Source organism: Halichoeres trimaculatus, unplaced genomic scaffold (genome assembly GCF_033239565.1).
Source record: "Halichoeres trimaculatus isolate MK-OKI-2021-1 unplaced genomic scaffold, fHalTri1.1 fHalTri1_scaffold_20, whole genome shotgun sequence".
Taxonomy (NCBI): Eukaryota; Metazoa; Chordata; class Actinopteri; order Labriformes; family Labridae; genus Halichoeres; species Halichoeres trimaculatus.
Window position 1 is genome coordinate 11,796,424 of NW_027437198.1, and position 26,342 is coordinate 11,822,765.

General features: G+C 41.2%; 1 protein-coding gene across 7 annotated transcripts in view; it reads right to left on the bottom strand.

Annotated features, from left to right (window-relative positions):
* LOC141809421 (RNA binding protein fox-1 homolog 3-like) overlaps nt 1-26,342 on the bottom strand; it is a 499,189-nt gene that overhangs the window by 236,822 nt on the left and 236,025 nt on the right. For all 7 annotated transcript variants that reach the window (XM_074696426.1, XM_074696429.1, XM_074696424.1 and 4 more), the window contains one exon: nt 7,666-7,759. In XM_074696426.1, coding sequence (XP_074552527.1) covers nt 7,666-7,687 — 22 coding nt within the window. In that variant the 5' untranslated portion in view covers nt 7,688-7,759. The remainder of the gene's footprint in view (nt 1-7,665; nt 7,760-26,342) is intronic.

Genomic DNA, 26,342 nt, shown 5'->3' on the forward strand with positions numbered 1-26,342 from the left:
TTTCACTGCGTTTTAACGTTTTCAGATGAAACGTTGTTGTGTAAACGGGGTCTAAGTTGGATAACGATAGCCACATCAGCTACATAGTAGCTTGACAGCATAGCAGCATGACACAGTGTACCCACTAATAAATCTGATAAAGAAGAAGAATGAGACTCCGTAGGAGGAAGGAACTTCAGGAAGTTATGATTCTTTCGACCAATCAACAAACTGCAGTGTTTCTAGCTCCATATTTTGGGGTCTGATTGGTATGTCTTGCACCCCAGCAGAGAGTACCAAAAAGAGGGATGGTATGAGTTGGTAACTTGGGGATCTGTTCCAGTTTTAGTCAAAGGAAAAGCCACAAAACGCATCCTGTACCAAGACAAATGGAACTGAACAGCTTGGTATAAACGGGGCTTTACACATCCAGATCATGCAACTCTGCATCAGTTTTCTTTTGCATGTTAATCAGCTCCAAACTGGTCCAGACATTCAGCGCATGCTCCACATCTTGCATGCTGGGCTTTGACCTGGAAGTCCAACAGCATGAATGTTCGGAGGGAAGCCGGGTGTAAACAAATGCTCGACAGAAGAGGATAAAGAGAGGAAGTAAACAAGATGACGCTGTCAAATGCAAGAGCGTATAAAAGCTGAAGAGCTAAAGTGATCAGTGATGTTTTTGTGTGTGACTGAAAAGGTCAAAGGTGAACAAGAAGAAGAAGAAGGTTCAACTTAAAGGCTCCTACCGCCACCTACAGAATCAGAGGTGGACTTACTTTTGTCAATGAATTGACAACAGTAGCTTGACTTATCTCAGAAACATTACAAACAGATTCATTTACAAGTCAAAACAGTTTGAAAAAGAGGAAAGATGTTTAAAAAGTGATAATTTCTCCAAAAGGGAACGTGTTTAAACATTTTAAAAAGCAAAAGCACAAAAAGAAGCAGAGTCTAGGTGTTTGCTGCTACACCTGCTTCTTCTTCTTTCTTCTGCAGAAGTTCAAAAGTTAGTTCACGCCTGTGCTAACATTAGCACAATGGAAGCAGGCTGTTACAGTTTTTCTGGCAAAGGCCCGCAGTGTGGGGATTAAACACAGTGGTCACAGGGGGCCTCCTACAAGTTATGCTTGCTGGACACCAAATAACATTTTGTGCAGTGCGATGTTTGTCCTAGGAGTCTTGAAGTTAATTCCTATTGTCCACATTTAAGTGGCTTGATGTTTATGTTTTGTGTTTGGGATTTTAAATTCCCAGTGTCCTCTGTCTGGCCGTCTGTCTCTGGCAACACTATCTTTGTGCATTGTTACAGACAAACACACCAACAGGTACACACACAGAGGGATGTCAGAGCGTGAGGGTAAAATATGACAAACAGAAAGTTAGCACAGATACTAAATGTGTTTACATGAAATAAGCACGCTTCCTGAAACTGGTCCTCATGCACAATTCACCGTGTGTCTGTTTGCAGACATATTTCTTGCACTGAAACAAAGACAAGGGGGAGCACGGGAGAAGAGAGACGGGGGAAGAGAGACAGGCTACGAGCGTCTTCGCAGCATTTCATTGCAGCTGATAATATATAAATGCATGCACACATGGATGCTGCTTGTAAATGAATAAACACATACATCAATTTCAAAATCCAACACATTTGAAATTCAAATGCAGCAGCGTCTTTTTTTTTTTTTTTTTTTTTTTTTTACGATATGTCTCATTTCTCTTGTGGAGATATAAAAGGAGAGGGCTGAGAGGAAAAATTAGAGGGGTGGGAGAGAACAAACGCTGTATGGAATTTGAGATTATGTATTTGGTTTGTGTGTCTCCCTCCTGTTTAAATCAAAGGTGTGGGGGCCGCGCAGCCCTGGGCTTGTTGCTGGTGACAGTTTCAGTGTTTCTAGACTTCTCTCCTCCCCCTTTTCAGTCCTGAATTGAGAAGCGGGGTGGAACGGGGGTGTGGGCTTCTGGCGGTGGGTGAATTAAATAGTCACTCTCTCCTTCCCTCCCTCTCTCTGTGTTTCTCCCTCTCTCTCGTACTTTCTCTTTTTTTCAGTGGCGTTTAAAATCAATTCATTCAGTGGACTGCTGACACAGCCCGGCCCAGAGAGCCCAGGATTTATGGCTCCCTCTAATGGGCATGCTCTGAACCAAAGCCCTGCCGTCAGCACAATCCTGCCAGCCACCCGTCCGCCCCACTCCCTCACTCCATCTCGCTTTTAAAGACGCAGGCACCCCACCTCTTCCTCCCTCTGCCCCTTCCCCCTCCTCTCTTTTCCTCATCATCCCTGTAGTGGTTATCCAGGGGGGTATCGGAAACACTATCTGGAGAGTTTGGCACAAAAAACTACAAAGAAAAAGCAGTATGTGACACTTGTTGTCTTTTCTTGTTAACACTTGTGCTTTCCTTGTATTTAGGCTCTAATAATGGTGGATTTCAGAGTCAGATGTTACTGTTAAATAAGACAGTATATGATTTTAAAGAGTTAGGGTGTCTGCTGTATCACAAATTTCCACATGTTGGAGAATAAATGACTTATAGAAGTTAGAGTAAGTTTTGGAATAGCCCCTGCAGATGCAGATAAATCTCTTGAGGGAAACACATCTGATCAAGTTTCATCCTCTAAAAGTTCTTTCTTTGTCTCTGACAGCCTCATATTGTTGTTTGAAGTGTCTGACAACATCACAGGGACAGACTCTTTCTTTGAAATCAGAAATCACTCATCTCAAGCAGTGAGTGAGTTTTAAGAGAATAATCACCTGATCCCTCCTTTCATCACCTATCTGCATTTTTTTCCTGTTCAGCCAGTGTCAGTTAATTAGTCACGTCCTGAATTTCCATAGTTAAAAGTTACAAAAGGATCATTTCCCCAATGTGTGTTCTTCAAAAATAAATTGGGCACTAATCCAACACAAGACGGACTTACAAGTTCAAGACAGTTCGATGTTACTCTCTGGGAAAACCAGGATTTCATGATAGCCAAGACATTAAACAAACATCATGCTGAACTCTATGGATAATGAAATTTTGACATTTATAAGAAAAGGACGGGAAAGGGTGCTAGCATCTGGTAAGAAGTCCTGGCTCACCAAAAACATCTTGCTATGCCAAGAGGATAAATTTAGAAGTGAGCATTTTTGAAGAAAGACACAAGGCAGAAGCTGTTTTCTACATTAGTGTGTCCAGGTGTCCCTCCTAAATTCTAACTGGCCACTGGCCCAAGGCCCTCCGTAGACTGTTTAATTTTCGGATGTCATTTATTTTAAAGCCAATCATCAGTAGGTGCAATACTGGACATGCTGAACTCATCCTCACTTTGTGTGAGTTAGGATGAGGTAAAGAGGTGGACCTTTAGCCTCTTCACAGATAGCTACGTGGTACCTACCTGTCAGTCCAGTCAGACATGCCCTACCAAGGGAAGAATAATGGGTTATAAAAAAAAAATTACTCATTGTACAGTGTGTGTAAAGAAATTAGATATTCAGACATTTTTTTAATTCAATGGGGCTATTAACTTGGTTTTTTTTTGCTGTAAAGATTGGCTCATTTGAATGAGTGTGTTTGTGTTTTTGGTGTTTCTGCAGCCAGCCTCTAGTGGATGCTTAAAGAACTGCAGTTTTTAGTACTTCTGAAATAGATTCATAGTTTAAGCCACTTGGATGCCACCCCAAAGTAAAAAGCTTTATCATTGGCTAAATGTCTTCTCAGATGAAGTTTTTAGACAGTGTTCAAACAAACTGCTGATGGCTTTCTTTCTTTTCTTTTTTTTGTTTTTGGTACATTTAACTGTAGCTTATAAACAAATGGTTACACTTTCATTTATCTATTTATTTATTTAAATATTTAATTATTTATTTATCTACCCATCTAAATTTATTGCAAGATGAAAAAAAATGCAGTTGTTTGCAATATTCTAAGTTGTCAAACTGTGATTTTAAACAGTAATCTATTTTATTTATGTTACAGTATGTTCAGAGTTCCATTCTCTGTTGTCAAAAAAATGTACACAGAAATATAAAATCTATACAGTTCATACACCGTACACTTCCTGCCCACTGTATGAGCTGGAACCAGTTGGGCTTGTGATCTGTGATGTATCTCGCGTCCCACTAAAAAAAGACCTTACCTCCACTTAAAAGACGATCTCAGTCTGTGTCCTCTCCTCAAACACTTAAGTTAACCATTTGAGCCTGTCACTAGAAAAAGTGAGTACTTTAAGAGGACATTTCAGCCATTACAAGCCATTTCGTGGCTCCAGACTAAAGTAATATCCCCAAAACTCAGAAACTTTCTTCTCCTTTTAATCATTTTAGACTTCAACATTTATTTAAGTTGAAAAATAATGAAACAAGGTTTGTGTTTCAGTGGCTGAAGTCTCTCTGAAATGTTTCTCTTATTTTCTCTCTGAGGTGCTTGAAAAAGATTTTCTCACACAGAGAACTAGTTTTAATACCCCCCTCCTTTCTGCTATTAACTGAAACAGCAGGAGGGAGGAAGAGGATGACTGTATGGCTCTGTCAGCTTCAAAATAAAACTCAATCTTCATGCGTTTTTTTATTGTTGTGGGCAGGGATTTGATGTTAAATGTTTTCTTATGATTATTAAAAATCCAAGGAGCACCTCCCTGAGCTATATGTAATATCTCTCTATCCATTACCTCGGGTGACTAGTGGAGCTTCCTCAGGTCCTGGGAGTGTATATATATTCATATATTCATGACCAAGTCTAGTGTCACAGGATCTGAAACAATTTATGGCGCAAGAGGAGGGAAAAAAAGGTGATTGAAAACACTCGGCTCTGAGCCCAGCCAGTGTAAAGATATATAAGAAGGATCATGGCCTGAATTGTGATGACAACATGAAGTCACTCCTGCGAGTCACTTTGAGCAAGTTAGCGAGTCTATCGTCTGACTGAATGTGTTTCTGTATCATATTTATGTCTGCGACGCAGCTGTGTACACTCAGAGAAATGTGCTGCGCTGCTGTTGACCCTGTTATATCCTCAGGCAACCTGGCAATTTGCAGACAAATACAGACCTTTACTTCAGCCCCGGAGCCGTAACGTACATCCTTATCAGATATTCCGGCTCTGCTCTGCGGTCTGTCAAGGAGTTATGGGCCCTGAATTAGCCTCCCATTACAGCAAGGCTCCGCTCCCCCTAAAGTTAACCATAACTGACCATTTGGCGTGGCTTCATTATAAAGCCATGCATGTAAAATCAAGTCATGGTCCCCAGCCGTCACATTCGATTTCAAAATACAATCACAGCAACCCATCGTTGAATCTCCATCTTTCTCTCTTACTTAAGTTCAACCCTCTCCTTGTTTCATAAAATATGATCTGATTAAAATAGATTACACACCTTGTTAGCAGAGCGTTTCATATTTGATACAGCTTAGCTTTAAGACGGGCAACCTCCTTCATGATTCAAAGGGATTGTGGCCTTGTTCTCTGGCCTATTTGTTTAATAAGCTTTGCTACATCAGTGGGCCTTTTAAGCGAACACAAGCCCCCGCAGCAAAGGCAAAAGATCAATACCCACACCTGTAAAGAAAAGAGAAAAAAACTACAGGAATCTCGGCCAAGGATTTTCTCCTTCCAAGGAACACAAGGCCGGATAATCGGCCACAATCGCACTGTATAGGAGAGGAAATCCAAAAACAGGAAGCAGCTTTTATGAGCTGACCTGTAGGGAGAGCTACAGGTCAGCTGTGAAATATTCAGCAGCTTAAACTGAAGCTTTGCCAATGTCTCGATCATAGGAGACTATGTTATGCTAATGGGGTATTATAAACAGAAGAAGAAAGGCAGAGTCTTTGAGGGCAAATTAATTCATTATAATCCTCACCTCGTCTGCTGACTGATGGAGGACCCCTCGTGTAATCGCTGATGAAGGGGTGGGGTGGGGGGGCTTCCACAGTAGGAGGAAGCTCAGATGTGGGAATAATACCAGGTCATATCGCCTCAGAATGAAAATAATACTCCCTCCATTTAGCGTGAACAAAAGTCCATGTAAGAGGGTAAAATGTAATGCCGTGCTTGAGGAATGTAATTATCATTTAGCGAGTCCATGAGCTGTGTTTGACAGGGCCTGAACTGCGTGAAAAACTCATTTTCATTTTTCTTATTATATCATGATTATATAAACAGTCTTAACCAGTGGCCACAGCAGCAGCAAATTATTCCAAATTAGCCCCATATTGCCAGTTTTTCCGCAGCGGCGAATGAACAAGCTGGAGAACTCCAGTGTTTGTTCCATAAATCAAGCCAAATGCTGCACCTGTTGAGAATGTAAATAGCTGGGGCTATTTGATTAAACTCTTACATCAAAACATTTGAAGAGCCCCCCTCTCTGTTTCGCTTGCTCTTTTGTTGTTTATCCTCCTGTTTTCTTCTCCGCATTAAGTTTGTTCTCCCTCCTCCTACACCCACTGCAAGCAGAGTTTCAATGGGCGGTGACGGGGGAGACATAACACCCACCAGCTATATGTGGGGGCACGGGAGGTCCATCATTACCAAGCCGCAGTGGTGATCACGGCAATAATATAGAACTATAACCGAGCAATTAGACTAATGGAAAACGTCCCTATTTCTCCCGGTGTGCTGCAGCGAGATGCGCAGCGTGCCCCGCGGGCCCCCCCTGGAGATGAGGCTGGAGATGTGAAGTGGAGAGGAGGTAATGGCGGAGGCCCATTGATCCTCACTGCCACCTGCTATATGGCTCCGCTGAGGACGGGAGGGGAGGCAGAGGACTCCATCTGGGGAGAGATCATGCTGGCTCCTGGGCTCTCAGGCATATGGATAAGAGTCTTTCTCTAGTCTTCCGCTACTTAACCAGCACACATTAGCACAATATGGCCGGATAGGGGAGAGTAAGGCGTGCATACATACAGGCTATATTACAGTAACGGTGCGTCCACAGCGAGAGGGCGTGAAGCAGTTTCCTCAGACTCTGGAGCACCTCGAGTGAGGCCGGGTGAGAAGAGGAGCGCTCAAATAGCCGGGCTGAAATTTGAGTCTCGCTTCCAAATGAATCGTGCATGAGAGAGTGGATCTATCACGAAACGTTTACTCGAAGGTGCTGCAGACGCACACAGCCCTCTCCAGGTATGTTGCACCTCTATGGACTCAATTCCAGCATTTACTAAAGTTTAACCGACACTGACCTCCAGAAAACATGGAAACTATTCACTTTGACTAACAGGAGCAGACGCTGAAAGCCCGACACAATACTCATCTGCACACACAAAGTAAAGTGATGCCAAAAACAATACTTTCCAGGTTGCCACTTCAGTTTAAGAATATTATTCACTAAAAGAAGCTTGTGAGTGAAATCCCTGGAAAAGTAGAACATGCATCTGCAGATTTGATTCATTTCATAAATATGTCTACTTTGAATGTTGTGGATAAGGTTTGGGGGATTCAAGAGGCGAGAAATCGAAGAACTGAAACATTCAGAGTGAGTTGATCTCCTCTTCATCTCAGCGTTTTATCTTCTGCTGCCTTTATAACCAGAACAACCATAAGCCATGAATGGAATAAACTTTTGCACCAATGCGCATGCCAAAGAAACTAATATTGACTCAGTTGCGCTAGTTGTTAAAAAGAAAAGGCTCATGCAGAAAAACAGTGATCACAGAACTCGACAAACAGCCATGATGAGATGAAAGGTCTGTTGAGAGTCTTACCTGCCCAGCTGGGGGTCTCCATGTACAGGTAAAGCCGGTCGGGCTGAAGCTGGGTCACTCGACTCGCTGCTGCTGCCACAGGTGCTGCTGAATCCTGCAGAGAGGGGATAAAAAAAAGGAGGATTTCTGTTAGAAACAGGGAAACAGAATTATCCTGTAGTCACACGTGCGGGGCACCCACACTCTCCAGGAGGCTGAGGGACACAAAGAGCAGATTTTTGAACCCTCACTTTTCTCACACTGCAAAAAAACAGAATCTTAGTAAGTGTTTTGTCTTGTTTTCAGTAGAAAATGTCTTTTTAGACTTTATGTGAGCAACACTCACATGACTAGTCCAGAAAAATGTTTTATTTGAGGTTATTTAAAGACTAAAATGAGGTTTGAATTGCTTGAAGCAAGTTAAAAAAATCTGCCAATTGAACAAGAGAAAACATACTCGTATTAAGACATTATTCTAGTTTTAAGCATTTTTTCAGCAAAATGTTCTTATTCCATTGGCAGATTCCTTGTTACAAGCAATTCAGACTCATTCTTGTCTTTAAACAACTTGAAAAATGTAATTTTTCTAGACTGATGAGTTAAATGTAGCTCTACCAAGTGTAATAGGACATTTTTTTACTGAAATTAAGACACAAACACTTGATAAGATTTCAGTTTTTTGCAGTGCTCCCTCGGTTATTAATCTTCATTAAGCTCCAGGTGTGGGTGTTCTAGGCCTTGTACATACGAAGCCTGGTATGTTCAAAAACAAATATCCCCCTCATACATTTTCAAAAATACTTTTGTCCATACACCGGGAAAATCTGCTTGTGAGTGCCGCTCAAAGAACACCAAACCATATTGTGTAATAACCGTATTTGCTATCCAATTTGGATGAGCCCCATTCATTTGCGGAACCAAAACCTCTGTTCCCCAGTCTTTACACAAAACCACAAAACCTTGGCTTTCCAAAATCTTCACTTTGGACAAAGTTTTCAGACCCAAAAATGCAGTTTGGTGTGGACGACGACAGGCCCAAATACCTGGCAACGTGGGGACAGGGCATTGGCCCATCTGGGAGAGCAGAGCTCCATTCTGATCGGTACAACAGTGAAATACAAATACAACACTTAAATGTCAGAAACTTCAAAACTCTGTTATTCAGAGCTCAAAGTGATGTCTTTTTCTTTTGTGCTCCAAAATTCACCCCAGATCTCAGCTCTAAGACACCTCATTTGATCCAACAACAACAAAAAAAGCAGATAATGCATGTTTCAAAGCTACTGTAATGTGTTTTTTTTTTCCGTTGGTTATGAAACTGAATGATATTATTATAAATATTTCTTTATATTTTCCAGTAAGACAAAAAACTCAAACAGCAGTTATAAGGTAAATTACATCTTTAATAGTTGCTATTTTAATGTCTCAGAATAGTTGCTTTGGGCCAGGTTTTTTTGTTTTTGATTTTGTTTTTTTTCAAACAGTAAAAACTGTCAATGAGCAATACAATGGAGCATTCAAAAAAAAAAAAAAAACTCCTTGCAAGGTCAGCAAAAGACAAAAAATTATAGCTGTATCCACATGGGGGCACCAAAATCAGTACAAATCTGAAGTTTCTACCAGGAGCTTTTAAAAACCGGGAGGCTCAGCTTCCATTTAAAATATGATAATCCCTGAGAAGGTTCGATAAATGTGATTATATCCTACGTCAAAATGTTAAGTATAAGTTGAAATCAAGATGCAGTTATCCTAGCTTAGCATGAAGTCTGTGAACTATATCCAGTGATGGGATCTACACATTGAAACTACATCTATAAAAATAATGCATCTTTTCTCTGTCACTTTTGTGCAGCTTCCTTCGAATATGGGCAGCAGGGTTTAGTTTATGAATGCAAGTTGTTTGTTTTAGTCTCAAATCAGCATAAAAAAATGCTGTCTGTTGAATCAAAGAGCATTAACAGCAAGTTATTCTTTCGATTTAAGCGACTGTAAGTAATCTGAATTCAAAAAAGAATCCCTCAAGTCTGTTTCCAAATTAGGTTTTGAACAAAGAAATGATGCTGGTGCTTTTTGTTATTAGATTTCAATCCTGAACATATGGACTAAGTTCATTTTCATTAAATCCAGAGAGGTGTTATTACATTTATAGAATAAAATTATCTTTAATTTCTGCTACAGAGGGAGTGACTGAATGATTGCGCCTAAATGTGCATCTGCATCACTGTCTGAGAGACATCTAATCTGGTAAGCGAACATAAAGCCCGTCGTATACAGTCGTACGTCTGTTCCCTGGCCATGCATATGGTGCATATATTTGCAGCGTGTTTATGCCTCAGTGTGTGGCTGCTCTCATACAGCGGCGGCGTTTCTGCTGACTGCTGTATCTGGTGCAGGCCTCCGGTTGGCTGTTGCCCAGAAGCCCAGCCGGTGAACCGCGGAGAAAGCGCATTGATTTCATCCCAGCAGAAATCCCTTCTCCCCGGATCCCGCCTCCCTTCCCCGCCCAGCACCTGATTAAGCATTTGCAGGGAGCCATGCCAACACAATTTGTCATTTATCAAAAGTAATTAAAAGCAATTTCTTTTCTCTTGTTGATTGGGAATTGACTAATTGTTGAGTCTGTGAAAACCGGGGAATAAATAAAACAGGGAAGGATGAATTTTACATAAACTCGGAGGAAAACATAAATGCTGTAAAACGAGGGCCAGACATCTGGCTCTGTGATTTCTCTCTACATGATTATGACTGGGAAAGCGAAACAGTTGTTTAGCTCACTCTGATATACAGCCCATAGGCAGTAAATAATATATTAGAAACAGCATATTGACTAGCTGACTTAAGAGGGTGTTTTCACTTCATGTTGTGTGAACACAAGAGTGGGAGGAAAATACAAACAGTGGTTGTTAACAGAAAATGAGAAAAAGCAGCTCCCACTTGTGCAAAAAAAAGAGACTGGAGCCGGTAAATATGAAGGTCTCATTCTGAGAGGAAGAGGAGGAAGAGGAGGAGAGCAAAGCTGAAGCCATCCTACAGCAGAGGTTACAGTATCCAATGAAACCAAGCAATACCGTTTCAACATTATCGGTAACAACCTCTGAATGCACCATTACCTTCTATAAGGGCAGAATGAAATGTCAGAATTGATTCGAGAGGGGAGGGTTGAGATATAAGTGGGCAGCTAAGGTGGCCATTTTGTTTCAGCGGCCCTTTATTTGGTGTCCCTGGATCATTAGCAGACGACGAAAAAAAAGAAAAAAAGGAGCTGGAGGAACATGAAGGAGGTGTGGGCGGCCATCACGGGAGTCTCCGGTGACAGCAGGTGAAATGGAAACTGCAGAAAACCCCAAACACACACACACACACACACACATTCAAAACCAAAAAAAAAAAAGAGGAGAAATCAAAGAAAAAAAAAAAAGGCACGCGGAAACGCCAGAGGAGTCGTTTAAATTTCCCACCACTTCGTAAATAACTTTAGCTGCACAAATACCTGGCTTTGCTCTGAGCGGATAAAAAAAAAATTCCAAGCCAACAATTTATTCTCTGCCAACAAATGGAGCCGTTGCTTCAATGAGACGATTTGAATATCCCTTTGAAGGCTGCAGATGGACAAGCAACGCTATCATTGCCTGGGAATACAGAAATAATTGGGCAACGGTGGGAGAAGCCGACATAGAACGTCTCTGCTGAGACACAGCCCTGCTCGGAATATCTAATTGAAGCTCTCACTCTCTCCTGCCTTTTGTTTACATTCCCATTCATCATAAAAAACTCAATTACTTATGTTCTCTAACATGTATGGTTATTAATGTTCTAATTATGCTTCTCCTCTCTAATCTTTCGCCTCGCAATTTGGGTGATATATGTCGAAACAGCAGCGCCGGTCTCCTGGATGTGGAAGCTGAATTAGGAATGTACGTGCAATAACACACCTTCTCCTGGGAGCCATCTGACGAAGACAGGAAGCTTGTCATGGTTTGTCTATACATGGAGTTTTATGCCAGCTCAGTGAGCGCGTCTCGTAATATACCGCCGCCGTTCGACAAGTAGGAAGTTGACTAATCAGCTCTGGTAACTTCGGGGCAAGATGTAGCATGGGAAAGCTGACAAGCACAGAGGAAAAAACAAAGCAAACTACCTCTGGCCAGCTCTTCTTATTCTTCTTGTGAGAGGCTATAGGTATGACAGCTTTAGAGGGGTGAAATAATGTCGGTGAGAGCCTTGAGGAGCCCCTGCAGAGAGGCTGAGAGGGTCCTGTACTGCCTCAAGCAATGAGTGTTCTTCAAGGCTTTTTCCTCAGAGCACTTTTACAAGAGCACAAATTAGGTGTAAGGAATGGCTGTGTGTGTAGGCAGCCACACACACACACACACACACACACACACACACACACACACACACACACACACACACACACACACACTGCAAAGAGGGGGGAAAATAAAAAAAGGGGCAGAAACTTGGATGACAGTGAAGAAACGGAGGGCGTCGTAAAGTGCGGAAAATAAGCTCTCACTTTCAAACGTTTACGGCGGCTCAAATATCTGATGATACCTCTCATAGCTTTTAATCTTTAATGTGAAAAATTAATCATCCCATTCATTATTTTAATAGCTGTCATTTTTCTCTCCCCAAAGTGATGATTTATAACCATTAAGCCCTGCGTAGGCTTGTGTGAGAGGGATTTATCGTAATGTTTGCACCAGGTAGCCTCCAACCATATTTCATTACTCTGACAAGCCATTAAAATGCCCTGGTGATTAAACAACAGCTCTGAGGTCAGCGTGTATGCCTGTTTCTTTACCCATGCAGGAGCACAGCGGTGCAGGCAGGCGGGGACTCGTAGCCCAACAAAGCCCTCTTCTCCCCCTGGTTCCCCAGACCTGCGATTGCAGTTATAGATCTCTATCTGTTGAGCTGTGAGAGGGCAACCAGGGCGTGTGAGAATAATGTCCATGCACAGGAGATACGATGAAATGAAGTTAAGAATGGGGCTATTATGCTTTTTTTCCCCTCAGAGGTTTGACACTGTGATAACTGTGCACTTAGAGGAAAAACTCCAGCCTCACTTACACTGAAATCCATCTGTGTGAGGTGTTCACAGTGTTCCAGGAGTTATTTTGTGATCATGTAATCTGCCTCTGGTCGGCCCACTTTACTCTCTTCTACCTTTTATTTCAGGTATCAACTCCCTGCTGAAGTCCTGCCATAGTGCGCGAGTCCAGGAATCAAGTCTGAGTTGAGTCATGGGTTTCAGGACCTGTGACTCAACTTGGACTTAAGCACTGATGTGTCAGACTTGGACTCTGATTAGTGTGCCATGTCTTGGAAAATGTAAAGGAGGACTCAAACGTTTCATGTTGAAGGCCTAATAAATCATACAGTTTCAGAAGCGTGTTCTGCTGCATGTGTGGTCAGACGCCATACTAAGCCATTTGCACACCAGACGCGTATTTTTCGCTCAACCATTTTGCATGTTGTTGTTGTTTTTTTTTTAACCTACTGTTTTTCATTGCAAGCTTTCACACCAGCAACCTTTTATTTTTTTCGTACCAAGGTTGATTTTTCCAGTTTCACTTGCGTCGAGTACAAATCCAGCCAATCAAAACACTTATTGTTGACACGTCACATACCAAAACATTCAACGTAGCAGAACGCATGATTATGGTCATGTTCCAGGGTTAGCACCTGGTTGGCACCTGGTTCTTTACAACAAAGGACATAAAAACTACAAAGACAATGATTATAAAGAAAACATTTGGAGGCTGCAGAGATTGAGGTCATGTCCACACGTAGCCGGGTATTTTCAAAAACAAGTATCCCCCCTCATTCTTTTACAATACTTTTGTCCACACGCAGCGGGCAAATCCGCAGATAAGTGTGGCTCAAGGCATGTCAAACCCATATTTGTCATGTTTTCCAGACGTAAAACCTGTGCCAACCAATCAGACGTTTGAGAACCGAAAACTCGGTTCCTCAGCATCCACATGAGACCATGAAACCAGAGTTTTACAAAATCTTCACTTTGGTCAGAGTTTTCAGAAAACATTGTTCTTAGTGACGTAAAGCTGCAGTTTTGTGTGAATAACATGCATAAACATATCCAAATAATGTATGCAGTTTCCCCAAATACCCAGCTACCTGTGGAATGTGACACCTTCAATTTTTTTCGCTATTTATTTGCATCACTGTTGGGGTGCAAAGGCCTTTAGAAGACAGGACAAGCTCAGAGTCCTGTCACAGGCGTCTTTTCAGGATGCACCCAAAAAGTTGAACAGCTTGCTCAAGTTTGCCTACTTGGACTGTTGTTTACGTCAGTCTATCGTAAACATTTGCTTCTAATGCCAGAGTTTACCTGATGCGTCTCAAGTCTGGGTCCAAAGCGGATTAGATAAGCTTCCATTCAAGTCAATGTGTCAAATCTAGATGGGGTTCAACTTGACTAAAACAACAAACTGACACAACGAGGGCAGCGGGGCCAGGAGTCAACAGGTCTGAGGTTTAACAGCCCAACATGAATGAGGAGGGGATCATAAATGGAGAAGGAAGCACAGGAACTCCTCATTCTCATGACCTCAGCTGTTTGGTTTACTGCGAGGTGACTGAGCTCAGACTGAACACACAGCCAGAGTACTTCTGGTGTAAAATTTAAAATGAGTTTAAAATGATAAATCAGGTAAAACTCAAATTAATAACAGTTGGGCTGCAGGTATTCTTGAGTTGAAGTCATAGGCTGTATAAAACTCTGGACGTAGCCTCCACAAGGTCTGTTCCTGAAAGAATGAAATAAAGCCAATCCGTGGGCGCAGCCACATTTGATATGATAAAAGTGGTGAGTTTCTTTTTGAACAGCTACAGGGCGCCCATCAGTCACGTGACATGAGAAGTGTCTCTGATTGGATAATCAAATGATTCTTATAACTACTAAACCGCAGAGTTAGAAAAAATGTACTCACAGTACAGTGTGTGCCGATGGTGAAATCAGTGTTTTTGACCTAAGCCATTTTTTTAACCAGGCTGTAGATTTTTTTTTTTTTTAATGCCATAAAACTCTGTTTTATGGCTGGGTAGGCTTCATTTTTACTAATCAGGGGTCGCCAATTGGTTGCAGTCCATCTCTGCCAAGTGGCGACCTGTCTAAGTGTGCAGCTGCAGTTCATTGAACGTCGACGTGAGACTGGCTGCAGAAACACCAGAAACTACATACACACACATTCAAAAAGCTGATCTCCACAGAAAAATCAACATATGTACAGCATGGTTCAAAAACAGTTTGGATCTGAACAGCTATTTTTTGTTACCTTTTGTTTTGAAGTTTTTTTTACTTACAAATGTCTTGACTGTCAAGTGGACACCCTGTAGCTGTCTGCAATGAGGCTAACTGGACATACTCCTGGTAAGATGTTAAATGTGGACAGATGAAAATATAACGGCCGAAAACTTTGTGGATGAAGTATCAGAAAGAGGAAATGCCCTCTATCTGTGTGTGTTGACGTTTGATTGACACCAGTATGTGCTCACATTGCTTCATCTCCACTGTTTTCTATCGGTGTAGTAAACTGAGACACCTTTACCACACTTCTGACTGTTTCACTGCATTTGTCAGTTTTATTTATGTCTCTCTCACACCGGGAACCTTCCCGTGTTGCAGTCTGACGCCTGTGTGAGATAATAGTCATAGAAAGAAGTCTAAAATCCCAAAACCTGACATCAGTCTCTGAATTTTGGACAGTAGGAGTTAGTTTCCTTTTTCACAGTCACATTTAAACATTCTGACATTTATATTACAGAAGCCAGACTAGAAAAGGAGACGTATGGCCCAACACAAGGCACACAGTTTTGATAGTAAGTGTTGGAGTTTTACGTGTGAAAGAAATTGGTTGGTGTTTTGTGGGTTGGCATACACAGATGTTACTTGAGAAGTAGCCAAAGAAACAGCAGCCGGCAACACAAAATGGATCCACGGTCAATCCCAGCGGAGGAAGCTGGCTGAACAGCCGGCCAGGGAGCAGGGGGAGGATTTAACTCCCCTGCATGTATGTTCATGTCTAATGTCCTGAGTCCAATGGGCTGGATTGATCACCGATGCCACATCTGACAGTGACTGACAGCGCCTGTAATTGCTATGTTAGCTTTGGGAGAGCAGCGAACTGCCATGACGGGGCGGTGTAGATGAAACACACCGGCCTTTTTTCTATCACATACAAATTCAGCTGTAAAAGTTACAGTACACAATGCTCACGGCTGTGCATGTCGGTGAGCTGTGTGATGAATGCGTGTGATCAGCGTCATGTGTGGTGTGATGGTGCCATGAAAGAAACACCTGCTGTGAATCAGGATTGTGTGACTGCACTGAAAAAAACGGAAGTCTTATCAAGTGTTTTTGTCTTATTTTCAGTAAAACATGCCCTTTTAGACTTAGTATACGGTACATTCACCTGACCAGTCCAGAAAAATGTATTGTTTTAAGTTTTTTGAAGACAGAATTAGGTCTGAATTGCTTGTAACAAGTTAAAAAAAAAAAAAAAACTGCAGATGAAACATGACAAAAGTTTCTTGTATTAAAGAGGCTGTGAGGAGTTGGAAAGTGATCTTGAAAAAGTCTCCCTTCTAGATATATGCCTGATCCTAATCCACACTTTAAAAATAGATTATCAGCACCAATATTCCTGGTTACAGGTTGTTTTAAATTGCTACTTCTTAGTTTCCATTATTTGATTTACAGCACGCCTAGGTCTCTATGACAAGGATTTGGTTGACTATTTTTGTAGTGATGGTGGACACTTGAGCCTAACTGTCGACAGAAAAAGGACAGAAGAGCAGGAGAAAGCTAAACAGGAGAGAGATACAGCCGGAGCTAAAGGCTAATTAGACTTAGCAGTTATTCAGTTATTGCTTATTCAGTTATGCAGTTATTCTGTAGTGGTCTGTTCAAACTTGAGAGTCTATCAATAAAATGAAGAGTGAGGTTATGTTAGCTCTGCTTGGTAGATGACTGGCAGGACATAGCTAACCAGGATTTATGAACGTTTCACATTACAGACACGTCTTAGAGCACTGCACTGCCAGCTGCACTAAATATAAATGGCTACTGAACTCCTTACACAGTGACTGTGTTTACTTGTTGTCACGTTAGCCCACAGATACGTCCGAGCACTAGGCTAACTTGTAGCCAGCTGCTACAACATTTGCTTGATGTCAAATGTCAAACTGTAGCACTGTGTAACTGTACTGATAAACATCTTACCTCAGCACATTGTATCCAGTAAAAAGCTGTCTTGAACAAAGAACATTTGTTTTGATCCAATCTCTATTTAATTCCAAAACAAACACATGCCTCACTTAAAGTAATTTACAATAGTGAGCGAAAACTCCAGGCCACAAGGTGTCGAGGGAGTGCAATTAAAACAGATCCTCCTCAAAGCATCTTTAAGACATTATTCTGGTTTTCAGCAAATTTTTGAGCATTTTTTTCCCGTTCCATTGTAAGCAATTTAGACCTAATTTTTTGTCTTAAATAACAAGATGTTTTTCTGGACTGATAAGCTGAATGGCTTATAACAAGTATAACAAGACAGTTTTTACTAGAAATAAGACAAAAAAAACTTTTTTACAGCGTGATTTAGCGGGGACTTTGTTTTCAGATTTGTTAAATGGAGACTATAGTTATCTCCAACCTGTCCTGACTAAAACTTGTGCAAACCCTGCAAACAACAACTGACCTACAGATCTTCGGCTCCCTAAGTCAGCTCTTCTTGATCTTAAAAGGAATTTCACAACATTTTTCAGCACATAGAAGCCCTAACATGGTCTTGTTATGCTTCACATCCCTGAGTTCTCCATCCCTATTCTTCCTCCAGGCTGCCACGATCAATCGAAAGGTATCCCCGGTTTAAAAGTTGATTCCCTGCTAACCAAGAATAAACGTTTCGCTGGATTTTTGGATCATTTGGTCATCTTTGTGAGTTATCAGTTAAGGAAAAAGCTACAACCAGGTTGGGATTCTTACTGTGAACTCATCCTCTTCTTTAGGGCACAAGAATCAGTTTTTAATTGCTCATTTTCTTCATTGTTAAAATATAATTGAAGGTCTAAATGACTTTCCCACCTCCAGTTTTTACTTAAGTCAACTCCAATGAACAAAAAAGCTCAGATACTTTCATCTCTCCTAGTTACGATTGGTTAAAGCGTATTAAACAGCCGCAGCAGATAGATATATTGGGGTTGAGATGGGATTCCAGTCTGTGCCAGATTCTAACAACTCAGCGTTGTTAACATTTACAGCTCCTGTTCCTGAGGGAGGGAAGTGATCATCAGTAGAAATCGCTCTCGTAGATTTGAAAGCCCAAACTGGAAATTGGGACATATACTGTAGGCCATGATTTCTACAATTTTATTTCTTCCCACCACCGCCGCCGCCTGGATCCACTGTGGATGAATGTTATAACATCCTGTTTGGCTGCCTCTGCTCGCTGGGCCCATCCAACAGTTGCCACTGCGACAGAACAAAAGCTGCAGAGGGGGAAATTTGCATTCTAATGTGTCTAACGTCTCGTGTTTGTTTTGTCCCCGATGAGAGGCAAACAAAAAATGGTGCTAATTTGTAATAGGTATCAAAAATCCCAGCATTAAAAAGTTAATTACCGCAGCAAATACAGCGGTTGTAAATGGGAGATAATGCTATTTCTGCAAATGATTGTGGTTTCCGCCAACCAGAAAAATAATATTTAGTATCCAGCTGTACTTCTGGATGCAAAAAGAGAGCAAGGAGGAGGAGTAGGAGGAGAAGGAGGGGGGAAGGTACTTATAATTCAGAATATTTTTTTCTGCAACTTAGCAAGTTTTTCATCTATCAGCAAGGCACATTAAATCCCAGCTGGTCAGATGCTAGACTCCTGATGCTCGGCTTTAGACTTGAAACAAACTACTGCTGAAATGAAAGCAGTTTTCAGAGCAGAGGAAATTCGACTCCTACAAGAGTCTATTAAAAATACATGTTCAAATGAATCTTGGTGCGGATGACAAGTTTTACCATATTCTTCTTGAACTTTTAATGTGGAAAGCCGCGACTTCAAAGAGAAAAATTAAATATTAAGGCTATTATCTAAGCTGTTCCCAATATTATTCAAGCTTAGGTTATTTATATAGTACAGTAATAATTATGTTATATAAGCCAGATTTCATTTCAGAGTCAACATAATGATCAAGAGGTGGCTGGTTTGTAAGTTTGCTACTAAGAGGAGTAACCTCATTTATATATCTGCTGCAGTTTACTCAACAAGATTATGTAGATTTACTGTAGCAGTCCTAGGTGGATTTTGTTAATGTAAATATGTTTATAATTTAGGACTGCGGGGAAATAGATCATTTTTAATACTGGGTGTATATAAGTTCCACTTTTGGCACAGGACGGCGCACACTCAACATATTTTTTTGTAACTGTGTGAAAAAAACAAGCACGAAACCGTGAATTATTATGTGCACTGAATGAGAAGAATCCCAGTAAATCTGGAGCTACCTAACCCGGATCACCACTGTTTACCCACCGGTGAGACAGTAAATACTCTGGCTGACATTTGAGGGAGGTTAGTGTGCGCAGAGAGCCGAGTGGAAGTGGAGGCTCAGATGAATTTGTCTGACAAATGCTCCTGGAGTATGTGTTGTCGACAGTGCTTCAGCAAGGCCCTGGACTGGGATTTGAGTCTGACTGAAGCCAAGCAAAGCATGCCAGATCACTAATTGCACAATTTAAAACCAAAGTCCCTGGCAGCTTGTCATTTGAAATGGAGAGAAGAGCCATTGCTTAATCAGCGAGCTCAACATAGATCTGCAAAGCTCTCCACCGAGGAGCCCCCCAGACGTACATGGCTGAAGCTCAGTGTCAGCCCGCCAAAGCAAAGACAAAGCGATTGGCTGGCTGCTGCCGCTGCAAATGAAACGTTTTATGATCCGCCGCATTCCTGTGATTGGTTGATTGAATCACTGTGCATCAAATGTTGGTGTGCTGACAATGATTTCATTTTCATTTAATTGACCAATATATGAGCAGTCAACTGTTGCTCCCAGTTGGTGGTGATGAAGTTCACAGCAGCGCTTTGATGTCCCCTAAAGGCATCAGACAACTGTCTGAACATTATGTAGTTTTAACAGCACGTCTGCTTCCACTTTAATTTGGACTTCAGAGTTTCTCTAAAGTCATTTTACTAAATATTAGTTCATTCCTCTTCAAAGTTTATACTGTTACCAAAAAAAAAACAAAAAAAACACCAACGGGTACCTGAAGACAGATAATAGAGAAAGTAGAGGGTGCATTATCACACACAAAAATGAACACCTTCTTCAAACATTGCTAAGAGTACTTTGAAACAAAAACTGGACATTTGATTACCTCCACCAAGGAAGTTATATTTTTGGGAGAGTTTGCGAGTTTGTCTATGAACAACATAACTCAAAAAGTAACAAACACATCCTGATAGAGATTTTCAGGAAATGTTCAAAATGGGATAAGGAAGAAGTGATTACATTTTGGAGATGATTCGGATAATTTTCAACACTGTCAGGTAACAAATTATCGTACAAACCTGCAACTAAATTGTATCAGACAGTCTGCTGAAAGGGAGTATAACATTAAAGTAGGACTCAAGTGTTGTGTGACAATCACAATATGCTCAGCAGAGGTCTGCGCTCTCTGAGTGCTTTTCTAGTTTCAGTTTTGGAACTTAAAGACAAACCTTAGTTATATGTTAAACCTAAGATAGGAATCTTAAACAGACACCAAAGTAAGACTTGACACAAACACCATAGGTACCCTAAAACAGTAAAACATAGCCTGTCAGTTAAGAGAGCTTTTAAATGGACACATACAGTATCTTCAACTGGGAAACCAAGGTACCTCAAAACATACAATAGGTTATTCTGAATGTCGTTTGAGAAACGGACAATGGTGAGGGCCTTCAAAAGGGGTACTTAGAACTATACTCAAGTATTAGAGACCATCATTGCTCAGATTAAAGTTAGAGGGTACTTTAACACACAAAATAGAGATAAACCTTCCAAAAAGAATACAAAAGGTACCTCAAAAGAAACTTGTGACATCTAACGTATTATAAACTTCTTAGGGGTTCATTGACACATAGCAGAGCATATATAAGAAAAAAGGGAAACTTAAAACAAGCATATCCTTTGATAAGTTTCACCTTTCAGTAGAGTTGGGACGTTATGCTTTTCTCGCGATTCAGTTCTATTCAGATTTTTGGGGCCGGTTTTTAGATATTGCCTTGAGAAATAGAAATTACGATGATAATGTCTACAGACTATATCAGGAGACATATTTTCCCATAAAATGCACATTACTTGAGTCAGAGAGAAATATTTCACTATCTGCTGGAGAAAAGTGATGTGTTTTATTCCAATCCAGTTTATAAACAAAGGCTGAAATGAGGAATTTTCATTTGAAATAAAAAAATCTTTTTTTTTTTTTTTGATAAAGAATCCCAAATTTTGATATTGCCAAACAAAAAATTCACGTTTTGATTTTCATTTTTTTTTCTCCCACCCCTACCTTTCAAGGTACCATTCAGCATTTCAGTTAAAGTTGACATGAATCAGAGGGTAACATAACCTAAGTGGTGAAAGGTTCTTATACACGACCTCAGAATGTTCTCTGAAAACAGATAGTGATCGGAACAAATGCGTAAGAATACCTTCCAACAAAGCTAAAGCCCACTTAAGACTAATGCCACAGGGTTCCTTGAAACAGACACAAGGTGAGCTTTTGAATTGTATTGGGTTTGATGTCTGTGTTCATTATTTTGATGAGTCTAAAACTGTATGAATTGGTGACTCCATACAGTTGAATGAGCAACAATCATATGTTCACTTCGAAAGAAATCAAACTTAAATCTCTGGTAGCATATTACATCATTCAGACCTCTGCAGTGCACAATAAGCCTCAATCTGCATATTCTAATTCTACGCCATGAATTTCCCAGGACCTTCCAGCCCTCAATAAAACATCTATAGAAATACATGTTTGAAACAGGCTGCAACACAGCAAGCTATGTTAAAAATACCAGTCTCCTCTTGACTAAATCTCTTTATGGCATGATGTTTCAGAAAACAACAAAACATCAGCAGCTGAACTCCTTAGAAAAGAAACACCAAAAGGAAAGACATCCTTCAGTCCTCATAATACATAATAAAATATCTATTTTACTGCTGCTGCAACGTAACTCTACGGGGCATTAAATTCTCCATTTCCTGTTATAGCTATGTTACAGGTTCAGGCAATTCTCCTCTGGCTATTGGGAGGAGCTGTAAACATTATTACTATTGAGGCCGGGTTGTATTTTGGTGAGAACATTAGCAAAGAGGCGAGTTACTCATCGCCCCAGCGACATGAAACTGAAGTGGAGTTTTTTTTTTTTTTTTTTTTTTTGTCTGGCCTAACGAGAAAGAATGCACACACACATGTACACACACGCAGCATCAGGGAGGCAGCAGCTCACAGAGGAAGGGGTGGAGCTGCACACACACAAACACACACACACTCACACAGATGCACAAAGTCAGAAAAAAAAAAAGAGAAAATAAAAAACACTGCCCTGAAGTCAATTCCACACTCAAGCAACATCCGTCTCTGATCTGGGAGCGTTCTTGCAGTGGCGGCACAACAAGAGTGATGCGGCACTGAGGGCCATGAATTAAAAAGTCAATATGTAAAACCATAGAGGGATGCCATTTTGAAAAAGTGTTCCATCAATGGAAATCATATTAACATGATAAAGGGCAGATTGGGAGGCAGGGGCATTGATTCAGATGCCGCGCTGCTGCCCTGCCACGTCCACCTCAAACATGTTAATGAATTGTGCTGCAAAAAGAGAAGGAATGAAACAGAAATGGGGGGTGGATGGGGTAACATGAGGCGAGAGGCTTGCTTTAAAGCAACAGGAGGTGGTTTTGGGAGCAGGTCAGTGGAGTCCTGGTGAGCTGCACCTCTGGGTGCTGTATCAGTGAGAGTCTCAGGACTGTTGTCTGAAGATGAACTTTTGATGAGGATAGGTGGCAGACTTGCAGAGTTGTTTTTCAGGCAAGTTGGGAGTGGGTCCAATTAGAAAGAAGCCTGGGAGAGGGAGATGAAGTACTATAATGCCACCCAGAGACCAAGAGTGCGAGAGCAGAGAGCGCGGAGGATTCACCCCCTGTTGACCATGACTACAGACACATAGCCTGGGGGAGGGAGCATCCAAGGCTTCACACTCACACACACAGGAAAAGAGAACGCGAGAGCAAGAGAGAGGGAGTGACATGAAAGCAACAAGGCAGCGCTGCGAGGCCAAACAGATGAATTACTTATCAAAGACGCGCACAGCAGACCAGCTATGAGGCTGCAACACACAGACAGCTGGGGCATTATCAATTCACCTTCAATTAGCTGTCCTTGGCACTGCCTGCCAACTGGACCTGGAGTATCAGTACATTCACAACACACAAGCTAATACAACCCAAAAAACAAACAGATCAGGTGGATTCTTCTGAGGCGTTCAATTAAAAGTGTGTTAAAAAAAGAAAAGAGGCACAATTTCTATAAAAGGATGAAAGCAGAAGGATTATTTTCAATGCCACAGGAGGGGGAGAAGAAACAGAAAATGAGGGTTGGAGAGGGGGAAAAAAGGAAAAGCGCTCCTTCTTTGGAGTCTGATGGCACAGCACCTTTGTTAAATATGAACTAATTAAGTGGAAAAATGAAAGTGTTTCATCTTCATTAGCATCAGACAATAGGACTATGAAACATAATTGGGAGTAGTTCCACTTTAATAGAATGAACAGAAGTCATTTGGTATTGAAATGTGCAGGGTGATTTAGCCAAAAGAAAGTGTATTATTAGATTTAATAGAATACCTACACATGATCAATGCTCAGAGCACAGGTGGTAGTTTGTCTCGGGTTCTTCAAATGATTAGGCCAACAGAATAATGGCCAGCCGAAATCACGCTGCTCTCGCGCATTGATTACAAGGAGCAGCCCATTTTTCATGAAGTGGAGCTACACACACCATTTATTAAGCCTTTACACGTGTGACATAACAACTGGTGGGTGCTGAGCTTACCTTGCAGACTGGATTTGGTGGAAACAGGAGGCAGGCTTAGAGGCTGAGGATGATGATGGATTGCTTAAAGGAGCACATTCAGAATAGCTGATACAAAAAGAAAGTAAAAACATTTAGCTATGTTTAATTATTCAAAGAGTCATCATAAAAGATTTTGTTTGATGTGGGAGAAAATTAATTTTGAAGATACTATGAGGAGGATCTGTTTTAATTGCACTTCCTCGCCACCTTGTGGCCCGGAGTCTCCACACACTGTCATAAATTACTTTAAGTGAAGCATTTTATTTTTTTTTTAAGAATTAAATGGAGATCAGATCACAACAAAATTTCTTTGTTCAAGACAACGTTTTACTGGATACAACACGCCGAGGCCAGTACGGTTATGTAGCATTACAGTTTGAAACGTGACATCAAGCAAATGTTGTAGCAGCTGGCTATATGTTAGCCCGGTGCTCTGACGTATCTGTAGGCTAACATGACAACAAGTAAACACTGTCAGTTTGTATGTAGTTTAGTAGCCGTTTATATTTAGCAGCTGGCAGCCCTGTGCTCTAAGGCATGTCTGTAATGAGTAATATCAGAAAACCCTGGTTAGCTATATCCTGCCAGTCATCTACCAATCAGAACTAACGTAACCTCACTCTTCATTTTATTGATAGACTCTCAAGTTTGAACAGACCACTGCAGAATAACTAACTGAAAGCTAATCAGCCTTTAGCTCAGTATCACTGTATCACTCTCCCGTTTAGCTTTCTTCTACTCTTCTGTCCTTTTCCTGTCCGACAGTTAGGCTCCTGTGTCCACCATCGCTACAAAATTAATCTCTTGTGTTTTATCTCTTCTCACTATTAAATTTTGTCAGCCAGTGTGGTGTTGTCATAGAGACCTAGACGTGCAGTGGCTCGATCCGGTCATGGACCACCCGAACTGGAATCTAAGAAGTAGCAATTTAAAATGACCTGTAACCAGCAATATTGGTGCTGACAATCTCATTTTAAAGTGTAGATTACGATCAGGCATATATCTCATAGGGAGACTTTTTAAAGATCATTTTCAAACTCCTCACAGCTCCTTTAATGCTAAATACACATTTAACTTATGTTTTAAAAAAAAAAACTCTGCGTCTGTTTTGAGGTACCCCTTAGCTGCTGCTGGACCTTTAGAGGGCTCAAAGTGTAGATTTTTTTTCCACAGGACTGTCTTCTGAGTCAGTGTGACTAAGGTTACAAGGGTCGCAGTTGATTTTCCTCATACATAGGCTTGAATTGTGTATAATTTCAAGGTGCCAAACCCAAGCCTTAGATGGTTACAGTGACCAAGGTGTTTAAAGACTTGAGGACATGTGTCTACAGGCATGCCAAAACCCAGATACCCCGACTTAGAGCTTGCAAGAACAGGAACTCATGCAGTCTGTGCCCCTCGCCCCCCAAAGAGGCTTAGTGCGCAGAAGCAAAATGGTCATTTTTGAAAAACATGAGCGCATCACAGAGCCTGGCCGTATTGAAACAGCAGTCTTGAGAAACAGTGGGTCTTTATCACTTCAAAGGCTGACATCCCTCCGGCGTCTCGGGGAAGCCGTGACTGGCACTCGTACAGCCCTCTTTCTGCTGCATTTGTCCAATCTTAGAAAGCCCAGAGTCAGGAAACACAAGGTCTTTTCAAAGTTAGTCAACAGGCCTTTGAAGCGCAGCCAACGGAGTCAGCAACCCAGCGACAAGGTGCCGAGCCATTATCATTCAATAGACAGCCGGGATTTTGCATATTTAACAGGAAATTTCACTTTGCTTTTTTGACACGGGGCATTATGCATCCTCTGTACATAAAATCCATCAGCACCTTGCCAATTGTGTTTGTGCTTTTTCCCATTTGGCTGGGGAAATGTGTTTCTCTTGCAGTGCACACTACATTCAAAACATGCAATAGAATTAAATTATATGTCTTTTTGGACAAATAAATTGGTCCACGCATTCAAGGCAAACTGTTTTACCAATTCATTTATTCACTTTGTTATCCCGTTTGCTTTGGAGCTGATATAACCACCGGGCAGAAAAGTCCTAAACTCTGACATTTGTAACCTTTGCTTGTTTGTCAAAGTATGCATGAAAAAAAGAGCTAAGTTTAGATTTCTCCTAACGAAGGAGCTAAACAGAGGTTATAGTGACGATGAAGCAGCCAGTGAAAATCAAGGGATGCCGTGTCTGCAGGACTTGGCTGTTAGTCCTGTGGAATCAAAGAGTGAACGCCTGTTTGTAGACTAACCATGTTTGGAATGATGTATAACAGCAATAAGAAAAGTCAATCGAGGGGGGAAAAGGGATGCTAGTTCCACATGCAAGACGGCAACAGCAGCACAGAGCGTGTACCAGAACGAAAGCTTCTGTTTTCAGAGACTCTGTGAGCTAATGGACATCCCCAAACACTTTCTCTGGAGTTAAATATCGAAGCCATGTGCCGTCCTCTCATGAGTTGGTGCTTCTCCTTTGGGATGGATAAAACGAGGAAAGCCAAACTTGAACATCACAGATATTTTTTGGTCTATTTTACCACCAAAACTCGTCTTTCATAAGCGTTTCATTATTTTAAACTATTC